Source organism: Anastrepha obliqua, chromosome 2 (genome assembly GCF_027943255.1).
Source record: "Anastrepha obliqua isolate idAnaObli1 chromosome 2, idAnaObli1_1.0, whole genome shotgun sequence".
NCBI classification, from domain to species: domain Eukaryota; kingdom Metazoa; phylum Arthropoda; class Insecta; order Diptera; family Tephritidae; genus Anastrepha; species Anastrepha obliqua.
Window position 1 is genome coordinate 76132545 of NC_072893.1, and position 13617 is coordinate 76146161.

The following is a 13617-nucleotide window of genomic DNA, read 5'->3' on the forward strand; positions in this document are numbered from 1 at the left end:
GTTTGTCCTCGTTCACCACCAAACCCATTCGCTTTGCCTCTTTATCCAGTTTGGAGAAGGCAGAACTAACAGCGCGGTTGTTAAGGCCGATGATGTCAATATCATCGGCATACGCCAGCAACTGTACGCTTTTATAAAAAATTGTGCCTGAGCGATTAAGTTCTGCGGCTCGTACGATGCTCTCCAACATCAGGTTAAAGAAGTCACGCGACAGCGAGTCACTTTCTCTGAAACTTCTTTTGGTATCAAACGGCTCGGAGAGGTCCTTCCCAATTCTGACGGCGCTGCTGGTGTTGAGCAACGTCATCTTACATAGCCGTATTAGTTTTGCGGGGATACCAAATTCAGACATAGCGGCATACAGGTAACTCCTTTCCGTACTGTCGAATGCAGCTTTGAAGTCGACGAAAAGATGGTGTGTGTCGATTCTCCTTTCATGGGTCTTTTCCAAGATTTGGCGTATTGTGAATATTTGGTCGATGGTAGACTTTCCAGGCCTGAAGCCACACTGATAAGGTCCAATCAGTTGGTTGACGGTGGGCTTCAGCCTTTCATACAATACACTCGCTAGAACCTTATAGGCGATATTTAGAAGACTAATCCCGCGGTAATTGGCACAGATTGCAGGATCGCCATTCTTATGGATTGGGCAGAGCACACTTAAATTCCAATCGGCAGGCATGCTTTCATCCGACCATATTCTGCATAGGAGCTGATGCATGCACCTTACCAGCTCCTCACCGCCATGTTTGAATAGCTCAGCCGGCAGTCCGTCGGCGCCCGCGGCTTTGTTGTTCTTTAGCCGTGATATTGCTATTCTCACCTCGTCATGGTCGGGTAACGGAACGACAATTCCGTCGTCAACGATTGGGGTATCGGGATCTTCACATGCTCTATGACATGCGCAGCTGTCACCGTTTACCAGGTTCGAGAAGTGTTCCCTCCATAATTTAAGATTGCTCTGTACGTCAGTCACCAGATCGCCGTCTTTGTTCTTACAGGACAACGCCCCGGTCCTAAAACCTTCTGTAAGCCGCCGAACTTTCTGGTAAAATTTTCGGGCGTTGTTCCTATTGGCCAGCATCTCAAGCTCCTCGCACTCACGTATTTCGGCCCCTCGTTTCTTCTGTCGGATAATACGTCTCTCTTCCTTTTTCAGCTCTCTGTAGCGATCCCACATGGCTCGCGTTGCGCCCGATCGCAGCGTGGCTCTATAGGCGGCATCATTTCTTTCTGCGGCAGCATGACATTCCTCGTCGTACCAATTGTTTTTTCGGTCTCGCCGGAATCCGATTTCTTCTTCAGCGGCGGTACGTAGGGAACGACCTCCGAAGAAATCTGAGTAGATCTTGTGCTGCCAAGGAGTTAAGGTGGTCCCTTTTTAACACATCAGAGCCTAACTGATTCAAACCTGATTCGTGCGAAGGCGGGGCAGACGCACAGAAAGTGGTCCACCGTCTCATCCTCCACTTCACAAGCTGGGCAGAGTACACTGTCTAATGTGTGCTTCGCCCACAGAAAATGCCCCGTCATCAGTCCTGCAGTCTGCTGCCTGCAGTCCCTTGTGCTTAATGACAGGAGGATTTGCGACAGTCGGTCAAACATGACAGGTAACATAAGTTTTGTCCATCTGCAGCCCCTCTCAGACTGCCAAACTCGCTTGTGGGTTGTAGTAATCCATTTGCTAACCGGTTTGTTAGCTACAGAAGAGAGTGGCAGAACGGGCTCTGAACGGGCCCGGGCCAAAGAAGTTGGCCTCAGAGCCCATCCTACCTAAGGAGCCAGAGGTTTCGTTACCCACGATACCCACGTGTCCCGGGACTCATGTTAGCATCAGGCTATTATATCTGGCAACATAGTTCAGCCTGGATTTGCAGAACTCAACTACTCTTGATATGGTTGGGGGCTGCCTAAGGCCATGAGCGCAGCTAGGCTGTCACTGCAGACACATATAAAATCTGCCTCTCTATCTGTTTTCCACAACAAAGTTCATCGCTTCTTGAACTGCATACACCTCCGCTTGAAACACAGATGCATGCATTCCAAGAGCAAAGTGCAGTTTTGTCCCGCTGGACTCCACGTAGACCCCAGAGCCGGAGCCGTGTTCAGTTCTGGAGCTATCCATGAAAAAGCGAAAACAGTGTTTGCCGCGATCATTTCCAGAGTTCGACCACAATTGAGCCTCTGGCAGCACCACACTGTCAGTTTACTTAATGTAAGGAGGTTCAAGGATTTTTGGCCGCTAAATGGGTACAACTAGGTCTGTGCAAACCTACCTACCTACCTTAGATTTGATGCAAGTATCCTAAAAGTGTGTGTGAATATGTTTAATGCCATTAAAAAGAGAAGGCGAACAATAACAAAAAAAAAATAAATAAATAATTGGCGCGTACACTTCTGTTAGGTGTTTGGCCGAGCTCCTCCTCCTATTTGTGGTGTGCGTCTTAATGTTGTTCCACAAATGGAGGGACCTACAGTTTCAAGCCGACTCCGAACGGCAGATATTTTTATGAGGAGCTTTTTCATGGCAGAAATACACTCGGAGGTTTGCCATTGCCTGCCGAGGGGCGACCGCTATTAGAAAAATGTTTTTATTAATTTTGCTTTCACCGAGATTCGAACCAACGACCTCTCTGTGAATTCCGAATGGTAATCACGCACCAACCCATTCGGCTACGGCGGCCGCACAATAACAACATATTCCTATATTTTCTTCTTCTACTTCTTCTCCTTAATCTTTTAGTACAGGTTTGTACTTGATTTTCTTCATACACTTTACAGATAAACAATTTACATTTACGTATACTCGTATATAAAACATTATGAGCATTACAACATATTTTTATTGTTGCACTTCCGTTGAATCTGCATCTCAGCATCTCTCGCCCCTTCTCTTTCAAGGACCACCAGTTCAATGTCATCTAGATAGTATGAAATCTCTCGCTGCTCTCCCTGTTACTTCCATCTCTTATCACATAGTCGTTCCAAGCTCGACGTCTTGTTCTGATGAACTTTATGATATTATATATTTTATTCCAGTTTCGGTTCAGGTTACATCTAATACATTCTTTGTAAAGAGTATCTTTGTAACGAGTAATATTGAGATAAACAAAATCTTTATTTACTTTAAGGTACTCGAGCTCAAGAACAATCGCTGGTTTTGATTTTCTAACCAAATACATATAATGCAATCACACTATTACGTTTGCAACCCATTACGAATTTCTTTTTTTCGCGTTTACTCTCGACAAAATGCTTCCTCGCGCCTGTAAACAATACTCTGAACTGTCATTTAACCAACTAACAGATAGCTGATGCCCGTGCATTCCATAACGAGGACACGACTTCTGGACTGGAGCATGTCAATCCAAATAGTCTTGAATGACTAATTTAGACAAGCTCGCCAAATCCGCCAAGTCCAGAATAGAAAACGCTGTAGAACAGACCTAGCGGACATCGGTTTGTACCTGGTTGCACGTGTAAACACCAGCCATTTGATCCTTCATATCCGCCCTGGATTTATATTTATTGTAGCACAGAATTTGAAATCACAGAGGAGCGAATTCAAAAAGTGTGCCCAACATCAGACTGTTAACTGGCTTTCAGCGATTTCGAAGGAATCAGCTGATTTTCTACCATAATAGGGGATGTGACAGCGGCTTGTTTACAACAAAGGTCGGCAAAGATCAAGATTAAGTTGGTTATATGTATAAGAAAAATGCAACGCAGCCTCTGCTCATATCACTTCGTTGCCGTCTGAACAAAGTAGAAGAGCGTAAGAACAAATGTGAACTGAACAAATACTTGTCTACTGCCGAATCGCCTATGATGTAACAGCCGAAGTTACTCTCACAGTTTTGCTTGGAATGGCCAAACCTTAAAATTCAGCTGTGATAGCTTCGATGCGTCAATGACGGAATTGTAATGTTCGGTCGAGAACCACAACTTTTTCTTTTCTTATTGGGGTTTATCGATTCTGTGCTGACTTTGCAGACTTTGTTTCTGCTCATGGTTCATATAGTATATGCCAACCGTTTTGTCATTTGGTAGGTAGGTAGGTAGGTTAGATGGCAAGAGTATCCTAGGTACACTACAAGTAGCACTTTTGATACCCTAATGTGGACCACTACCTGCAAAACAAAAAAAAAATTGGGTAAGAAAAAACCGTCTGCAGCCAACCTGGACTGTTGATGTAGGGGAGGAGAGAAGATGGATCTAGGCTGGAGCATTTCTTCAAGCCATCCCCAAAGGGCACGCTAAGGAATCTCAAGCGCCTAGCCGCCAGAGCTGGACATTTGCAGAGAAAGTGTTCAACAGTCTCCGCATGACTACCGATCACCCAGTGAACACCGGAATGAGTTTGGAAATTGAATGGCGGGGGACTCCCATCACTTTAAGCGTTCTGTTTATATCGTATTGAGGCCATAGTGTTTTCGAAATAGCACAAGATGAGACAGACCTCCATCTGTCTTGCACTTTTTTTAGAAATTGTGTAGTTTCCCTTTAACAACGGTCAAGGGGATACCGATGTCTGAAAAGGGGACAACTAAAACCGGTTCTGTCGACGGCGATTTCATTTCCCTTTATACTCCCGTGCCCAGGAACCCAGATAAGGGAAATGTTTCCTGCACGTTTGAGATGTGTTATTTCTTTTATTTACGAGAAGAGAGCTGCAATGCGGCGACGACAGGGCCTTGATCGCAGCTTGACTATCGGAAAAAATATTAATAATATACCTCCCCCCAACAGCGATCCCTAAGCATTTTGCATGCTTGAAGGATCACAAGGACCTCTGCTTGAAAAACGCTACTCGTTTCAGGCAGTTTAAAGGAGACCGAAATGCTGGCTGATTTTGAGAAAAGCCGCGCTCCCACTCCAGATTCCATCCTGGATCCGTCAGTGAAAACAGAGGTACCTATATTCGTGCCGACTCTCCCCCCTTTCCAATCAACCTTGCACAACCCTTGAAACTCAGTTTGCGGATGGAGCGATCAGTGCCAAGTACAGAGAAGGAAGGGGAGATCTGCTTTAAGATGCTGCTACGTCCTACAGGAAGTTGCCTTCAGAGGCCAATCTGCTTCAACCTATTAGCGCTCTGAGCAGCAATGGATTTAACTTGCAGATCCTTATCATCAAAGATAGGAAGAAATTTTTCGCATACATTGTTTGTCCAGAGCTGGCGTAATTTTCAACCAATTTCTACTTATGGCCGGTGGAGTGCTTGAACAAAGGCTTCGTTTAAACAGTATTTTATAACTGAGGTTGTCGAACGCTGCTCCTCACTCATATCGATGGCTTTAAACGCCAACAGGATTTATGTACTTATACTGTTACACTAAAATGTTGGCTTCGCGCTATTCAAGCTCTACGTTCCACATACGCGTTTTACTTATTCATATATCAGTTAAGATATTTTTAAATCGTCTGCCCTCCTATTCATGCCACACTTATGTAGGCCTGCACATACCTGTTTGGTCCGTTTGAGCCATTCCCCTCTAGTGAAACACCAAATTAGTCAGAAAAAATATTTGTTTAGAATTATAATTTCCTGAATCGAATAAGTCTGAAAAAGACAGATACAAAACGATTTATTTATATTCATTTTATTTGACTTCAACTCTTTAATTCACTTTTATTTATTTGGGTATGTAGTAAGTCTCAAAAACTGACTGACTGCCGAGTACGGCGTCCGCCCAGCTGTACTTCTTTTTAACACTGTGCTGCATTAACAGGAAACGGATTAGAGCCCGCTGCAGGGTAAAGGAACAGGAACTGAAGATTCATTACATAGATCATTATAAAAAAGGTGATAATAAGTAAATTTTTATGAAATTAAAATAAAATGTTGCTCAGCACAAGTTTCATTGCTTAGCAGTCACATCTCGTATTCTAGTGTCCTTCACCATCTCATTGACTTCTAATTCGAGCTCTTGATTGACGCTTTAACAGCATAAGGGGGTTTGCCCGAGCTTAACAAAACGCGCTAGTCGTTTTTTTCTAGTGCTAATCGACGCCAATTAGAAATGCCAAGTGAATACAAGTCCCTCTTTACATGATATTTCAAAGCAAAAGAGGTCTCTCCTCGTTCTTTGTTACCCTGGTGGTAACAAAGTACCGCATCGAATACTTTCAGAGCTGGAGCGTTTACATCCATTGGGACGACATTCGGCTGCACTCGATTTATCTTTATGTCACCGTAAAGCTCATACACCTAATTATTTCATAGTATTCGATATGCGCCGTCGCCAACTTGCAGGGTTCAAAATTGTCCGCGGAATATTTTCGCAAACACTTCAAAGGCCGCGTTTTCGTTGTTCTCATCGTCCAAACTTTGGCACCACACAATAGGATGAGCATGTCCCTTAAAAAGTGTGATTTATGTTCGTCGAGAAGGGACTTTACTTCTCACTTGCCTACTTAGTCCAAAGTGTTTTTCACAAGCATTCACTTTTAGGCGTGAATCAGACAACGGGTAACGGGTTGACGGGTGGTGATCACCTGATCCACTTCTGTCGGAAAATTTGTTCACTTTAATACAATTGCAATGAAAATGGAAAGCCCTATTGCGGAAGAACTGTTTTCAGCTGACATTTCGTTGTTGCCATAAAATTAGTTTTGTAGTGAAATCTTTTTACTTACTACATTTGTGAAGCAATTTGTTGAAGATCATTGCCAAAAAAAAACTTCTTTCTAAATTATTGAAATTTTGTAGGTTTTCTTGCCATCAAGTGGTCTGAAAAGTAACCCTGAGTCGATAACCAGTCAAAGAAAATAGAAATTGATCTAATTATTTTGCAGCGGTAAAAAAAACTGACGGTAAGAAATCCATGACCGCCGCAATTCTGTGGAATTTCATGCTATTAAATGTGGCAACCCGTTACCCGCTATCCGCTAGAATTCAGTTCAAGGGGTTATAATGAAAATTAAAAATCTGAGTTGGTACTCACATCGCAATTTCATATCTGTTAAATTGAGGCTTACAGTTGGTCAGTTCAAACAAATGCGATCTACACCTTCAAAAGAAACTTTTTATATGAGTTCAACCATACTTACTCAATGGTTGAACTTTTACCACTTTCGTGATTCTTTCAAAATTGTTTCACATGAAAAGGTAACATTTTGAGTAACCTCTTTGCTCCACTGTTAAGGCAAATTATTTTTAAGAGTGAGCATTGACTGTTGCTTCTATACCTTCCTTCATTTTTTTTATAATTTTCTCGATCCCTACTCTAACTCACTTTCTTCGTTTGTGCTTTATTCCGCCCTTCTTCTTCATATTTCTTCCTCTTTTCTTTGCTTTTTTTCACAACTTAAACTGAATTTAAGTACTTGTACTGCTGCATATCCGCGGTACATAAGAGGCATTCATTGTATCCGGAAATTGCAAAAATTATAGCGAAGATGAAGCTCATCAATCTGCCGTGACGTGGCCAGAACGCCCAACTGCTTGGATGAATTTATATCCCTTTGCTGAGTTCAAGTGGACTGAGTTGTCACCCATAACTTAACAGCTTCAACCTGCAACTTCCACTGGATCTCATCCTTCGACCTGACTTGCTTGACTGCTTATGCATTTTCAGTGCATTGACGACCGTTCGTGGCCAATTGCACATAACAGAACCGTTAAAATGTTTATATTGTAGATTTGTAATCGGAATTGTTAAATAATGAGTTTTAATTCCAATGAATACAAATTAAAAGGATTAGTTGATATTATTGATACTTTCCATGATTAGTAATGATTACCATTAGAAGAAATCTTAATAAAAATAATCAAAACATAATACAATTTTTTTTATTATTTTTAACCAATTTCGCTAATTGTTAGGGCTGATAAAAAAACATATTTGTGCTTTAATATAGTAACTTCTTTGTTTTGATAAAAAAATGCAATAAATGTACTTGTACCTTATCGCAAGATATACAGAGTGAACGATATGAGGTGGTACCCACTTCACACTGCTTGTATCTCTAAACCGCTGATGACATCAACGTCAAAATTGTTCTAATGACAGCTCAATATATTGTTTATAAGCCATCAGAGGTATTTGCGTCTCAGCTTCGTTGAATTTTTTGTTCTGCGATGGAATTCAAACACAATAGTGTGATTTCGTTATATTTGCCTGCAAAATCACAACCAGCCATTGTTCGTGAGCTCAGTTACCTCAAAGTGAATAAAATGTTTGTGTATCGCACTATAAAGCGTTACAATGATGCTGGTAGCATTACAAAACGCTATGGAGGTGGACCAAAAAAAACCGCAACAACGCCAGAAATGGTTCGGAAAGTGAAGGCTCGACTTGAACGAAATCCACGCCTAAGTGGAAGAAAAATGGCCAAAGAACTGAAAATATCGCAAGACAGCATTCGACGCATATTGAAAAATGAGCTCAAGGTCAAGGCTTACAAGTTCCAAAAAGCACACAATCTTTCACCCCAGCAAAAAAAAGTTCGGTGCGAAAGAGCAAAGGAGTTGTTGCGCTTGCACGAACGTGGCGAATTTCCTAACATTATATTTTGTGATGAAAAAAATTTCCCAATTGAGCAGTTCATAAACACTCGAAACGATCGTGTTTACTTGACCGAACGCTCATACGAGAATTTGAGCCTACGTATGGCCACTCGAAGCAATTTCTCATCGCAAGTAATGGGTTGGGCCGCAGTGACCGCTGATGGACGCTCTCCAATCGTTTTTATCGAGCCTGGTGTCAAAGTGAATGAAACTTATTATCGGGTAAATGTTTCAGAAGCTGCTTTAGAGCCGTGGACACGCAAATGTTTCGGGCTAAGGCCATGGACGTTCCAACAGTACTCGGCACCGTCTCATAAAGCTCGTGTGAACCAATAATGGTTAAAAAATCATGTTCCACACTTCAGTTCGTCCACACAATGGTTTTCGAATTCGCCAGACGCAAATCCGATGGACTATACCATCTGGTCCATTTTGCAGAGCAAGGTGAGGACTAAAAATATGCCAGTATGGATGCGTTGAAAAAAGCGATTATACGAGAATGGGCCAAAATACCGCAAGATCACGTTCGTGCTGCATGCAACTCATTTTCTGACCGTTTGAAGGCTATAGTCAAGGCAAAAGGTGGTCATATCGAGCTAAAGTCAATAAATGTTAAAACAATTTTGTCTTTGAAATCAATAAAAACTAATTTCACATAAAAAAGTTAAGGTGTTTTGAATAGGTAACACTTCATATCGTTCACCCTGTATATGTTCTATTAGAAGAAGTTTAGAAGTCAAGCTGAATCGTTTGATACCAAATTTATTTGCATTGAATTGAAGTTTTTTGTTATTTAGCCAAGTTTTTTATTTTTGTCGGCACTTAACCTAACTTAAGGTTCATCCTTTATGTTGGTTAGAGTCTCTAGCATGTTAGATATTTCAGAAAACTGACGATAAAAGTACCCAGAAACCCTCTTTTTCTGGTTTTTACATCTCACTTTTCTCAAAACCATGACGAGACGTGCACTTTTGGACAACCAAGTCGATTCAGCGCACAAAATTGGTACGGAAACCAGTCTCAAATAAAAATAGGCAAAGCAAATTTTGTAACACTGCGTATCTTAGAGAAAAATTGATACTCGGTTCATTGTGATGATATAAAAGAAATGTTCTTATGCTCTCAATTGGAATAACCAAAAAGTTTATTTATTTTCACAAAAGATGGTAACACAACAAATTTATACTACTGCTTTTTACTGAATAGTTTCCACACAAAATAATTTTGATTTAGCAACACAAACACATTTTTGTAATTCATTCGTTCAAATGCTTACCTACTCCCATTTTTCTAATGAACGTGTAAAGGCTGAATGAGAACTTAGCGATCTGAAAAGTGTAAGAAAACAAAAGTTTTTTAACCACAGCACACATAATCATCGCCCTATACAAGCCCGCATGCCAACTTACCGACACATTTGTGGCCAAATCAATAGGAACAAATTTTAATGCCATAAGCGGCATATTGTCTTGTGTGCGATGTAAGAAATATAATAGCAATTTATTGAAACGTTTGCCCTGTGCCATCCAATTGCTGTGGAAAATAGACATGGAAAGCTGCTGGCAGTCGGATTGCAAGTAAGTGGCGTAGTAGCAAGTCGGTGCAGTCTGCAACAGAACACAGTACATATAGGCGAGCGCGGCAATCCTGGACGTGGTATCGGCGAAAATTAATATATTTATCAAGGTCGTGCTCATAATAGCTGCAGCGATGAGGAACTGCACAAACAACGTAGCAGATATTACCGGTTCCACAATGCGCATCAAGCTGCGGTGGGAGAAAGGAAAATTGAAGGATGCGTGTACTTGATGAAATGATTACAAAAAAGTTGCAAAAAAGAGAAAAACCAAAACCTTAAAATCTCCTGATGTGTGATAATACACTCCTGCAGCTCATTATAAGTCTCATCGGGACTCTCATTCGCTGCGGTTCCCAATCGTTGCACACGATTCGTGAGCAACTGCACTTGCGTACGTATTATATAAATATAGACAGCCGAATAAGAATCATTTATTACTTGATGCAGAAGTATGTAGAAAAGTGCAATGGTATCAAAGCTAACTTGTAGCCAGTATTCCCATCTCGATCTATGCCAATCCACATAAGGTATATACAGTGTAAGTGGCGCATAGCCGCCCACCAATGCTGCTAGTACAGTCAAAGATTCATAAATCATACATGAGAAAATATAACCGAATACAATACGATTGCCAATTATAACGCAACGCCGTATCTTGGCGATATCCTCCGCTGCGCTGTAGCGCGCATCCAAAGCCAACAATAACGGTTTAACGCTGCGCAATCGATTCACGGATAATAATATTGTGACACTTTTAATTGGTACACCGAGCACATTCACCGATGCTTGTACGCAATTTAAGATCTCCCTTATCGACAGAATATTCCTATCACGTATCCAACCAACGTTAAAGATGACCGGTGAAAGCAAAATAAAACATGCTATAAGGCCGGCATACAAGAAGTACAAGAAACAACATTGCCGCGGTTGGGTAATACCCACGAAACGAATTACTTTATTTAAGTAATTAACGGCGTTGCGAGAAGCGTACACGCTGCGGCCACGACCTCTTATCAGTTCTAACATTTTTCTATTGAAGTGCTAATGCAGTGCGGCCAACATTTTTATAACATTCAAGTATATGTAGTTTTATGTTAGACATATTAGAAATACAGGTTGGTTGAAAAGTAGGGAAACAAATATAGAAGAATATGAAATTTTAAATGAGATTTGTTTTTCATTCAATGTACAGCTGTGTTGGCATTAATAGCAGTATCGCACCAATTAAGGAGTTACATGGTCTAGAATTTTCAAAAAATCGATTTTTTTGTTTTTTTTTTTAATATTTTGAAAGTAGGAATACACTGTAAAATGCGGAAAATCACAATATTATAGCTTCTACAGAGCATTAACTACGTAGAGAGCGGTCCGCGCGCTCCTGGATTTTTGATATTTTTTTTTTTTTTTTTTTTTATAAACATAATTAAAGTGTGACATTCATGACGTAAAACGCATACTTTTTTTTAAATGCCGTAAATTGCTAAATTTTTCGAAATCCGGCTAGACGGACTATAACTACAACTTAATTTTACAAGAATTTTTTTTACTTTTTACAGATCCAACAACATTTCATTTTCATTTTCATTTTTTTTCATTGTACTTTGGGTCACGTGATTTTTTATATACTAATTTTTGTAAAGAAAAATGTAAATACATTTTTTTTATAAAGCTTAGGTACTAATAAACAACATATAATTTTTTTTTTGACATTTATTTATATTATTATCCCTTCTAAAAACAGTTTTTTAGTGCATCTTTGGTGCTGCTGGACGTTCAGTTAGTCCATCTGCAGCCTCTCTCAGCCTGCCAAGCTCGCTTATGGGTGGTAGTTACCCATTTGCTAACCGTGGCTGTGATGGCCGCAGAAGGGAGTAGCAAAACGGGCTCTGGGCCAAAGAAGTTGGCCTTAGAGCCCATCTTAGCTAAGGAGTCAAAGGTCTCGTCACCCACGATACCCACGTGTCCCGGGACTCATGTTAGCATCAGGTTATTAAGTCTACCAACATAGTTCAGCCTGGATTTACAGGACTTGACTACCCCTGATGTGGTTGGAGGGCTGTGTAAGGCCATAACCGCAGCTTGGCTGTCCCTGCATACACATATAGATCTGCCTCTCCATCGGTTTCCCACAACAAAGTTCATCGCTTCTTGAACTGCATACACCTCCGCTTGAAACACAGATGCATGCATTCCAGGAGCAAAGTGCAGTTTTGTCCCGCTGGATTCCACGTAGACCCCAGAGCCGGAGCCATGCTCGGTCCTGGAGCCATCCGTAAAAATGCGAATACAGTATTTGCCGGGCTCATTTTCAGAGTTTGACCACAACTGCGCCTCAGGCAGCACTACACTGTATCTCTTTTCAAGTACGACCAGAAAGCTGTCAGTGCTTTAGATGTCTTTGTTTCAACGTGTGATTTCCATAGGAGCTTACTATCGAGGATTACTCCAAGATATTTAATTTCCTTGGATAGCTGGATTGTGACTCCTTTTACCTTAGGCAGAACGAATCCACCTGCAGAATAGCACGGTAATGTGACCAAATTTTAATTCGAAGCGCTCAGAATTCATGCTGAGCCAATATAAGTATAGCCTTACCACACCTATTTCCAGTACAATGGGGTACTGTCTAATAGGCAGACACACCCAGGGGCTAGCCGCGCAGACACATGAATTCTGTAGAAGCAGTCTAGATGAAGTAGAGGAAGGGATAATTTTTTACCTTGTATACCTCTGTCTTGCTCTCTCAAGACAAAGATTTAAGTGGTAAACTTCTTAATGAGCTGGAAATCAGGTCATCTTATGTTTTTAAAATGTTTATGGTGGTTTTAGAGAAGGCAGAACAAGTTCCCTATCATAATGGGCTAAAAGCCCGATTATGCCCCATTGAATTAAGAAAACGGAATACACTTTTTGTTATCTAAATATAGCATGAAATATTACATTTTGTTTCCCTACTGCTTAATAAGTTTTATTACTTTTCAATCAACCTGTATTTTGTTCTCAATCGATTTTCAGGTGTTGGAGATCGACACCTGTGCATATTCAGTTACATAATTTCTACTAAGTTTATTATTCAGAATTTAGTAGTAGTTTTAATCCAAAAATGGCCTACCAAAAATTATTTACTCACACCCATTTTAACTTTGACTAATAAATGACATGCATGGAAAAAAACTTTATATATCTTGCGTGCCAGAAAATAACAAACAAACTACGACTTGGTTTGAGAAATAGGCACGGGAATCCAGAATTATAAAGTTTATAAATTCATTTAGAAATTTTAAAAGCGAGGAGGAGCAAGTTTTACTTGTTTGTTACTTGTTTGTGACTAGTTAGTTGTTATATTAGTATATTTACAAGTGTATTGAGAAATTTTTATTAACCAGACGTTACAATAGCGAGCTATCCAAGAAAAATCCCTCATGAATCTTCGAAAAGATCGCTCACATATCAAATCATATTTAACATTTTTGAGACAACTTTTTTTTTTTGCCCTATTGGGCACTATTTTCAAATTTCGCTTGCA

General features: G+C 40.6%; 1 protein-coding gene across 1 annotated transcript; it reads right to left on the reverse strand.

Moving 5' to 3' along the window:
* Positions 1 to 9768: 9768 nt before the first annotated feature.
* LOC129238218 (odorant receptor 7a-like) lies at positions 9769 to 11117 on the reverse strand. The gene is made up of 3 exons (XM_054873259.1): positions 10366 to 11117; positions 9922 to 10279; positions 9769 to 9840 (listed from the first exon to the last, which is right to left on the reverse strand). Exons 1-3 carry the CDS (start codon positions 11115 to 11117, stop codon positions 9769 to 9771), a joined length of 1182 nt encoding a protein of 393 aa, XP_054729234.1.
* Between the last annotated feature and the right edge of the window lie 2500 nt (positions 11118 to 13617).

Coding starts and splice junctions, on each gene's coding strand:
- LOC129238218 (XM_054873259.1), bottom strand. CDS start 11,117: ATGTTAGAACTGATAAGAGGTCGTGGCCGCAGCGTGTACGCTTCTCGC. Junction 10,280..10,365: donor ACACATCAGGAGATTTTAAG/GTTTTGGTTTTT, acceptor CTCCCACCGCAG/CTTGATGCGCATTGTGGAAC. Junction 9,841..9,921: donor ATTTGGCCACAAATGTGTCG/GTAAGTTGGCAT, acceptor TACACTTTTCAG/ATCGCTAAGTTCTCATTCAG.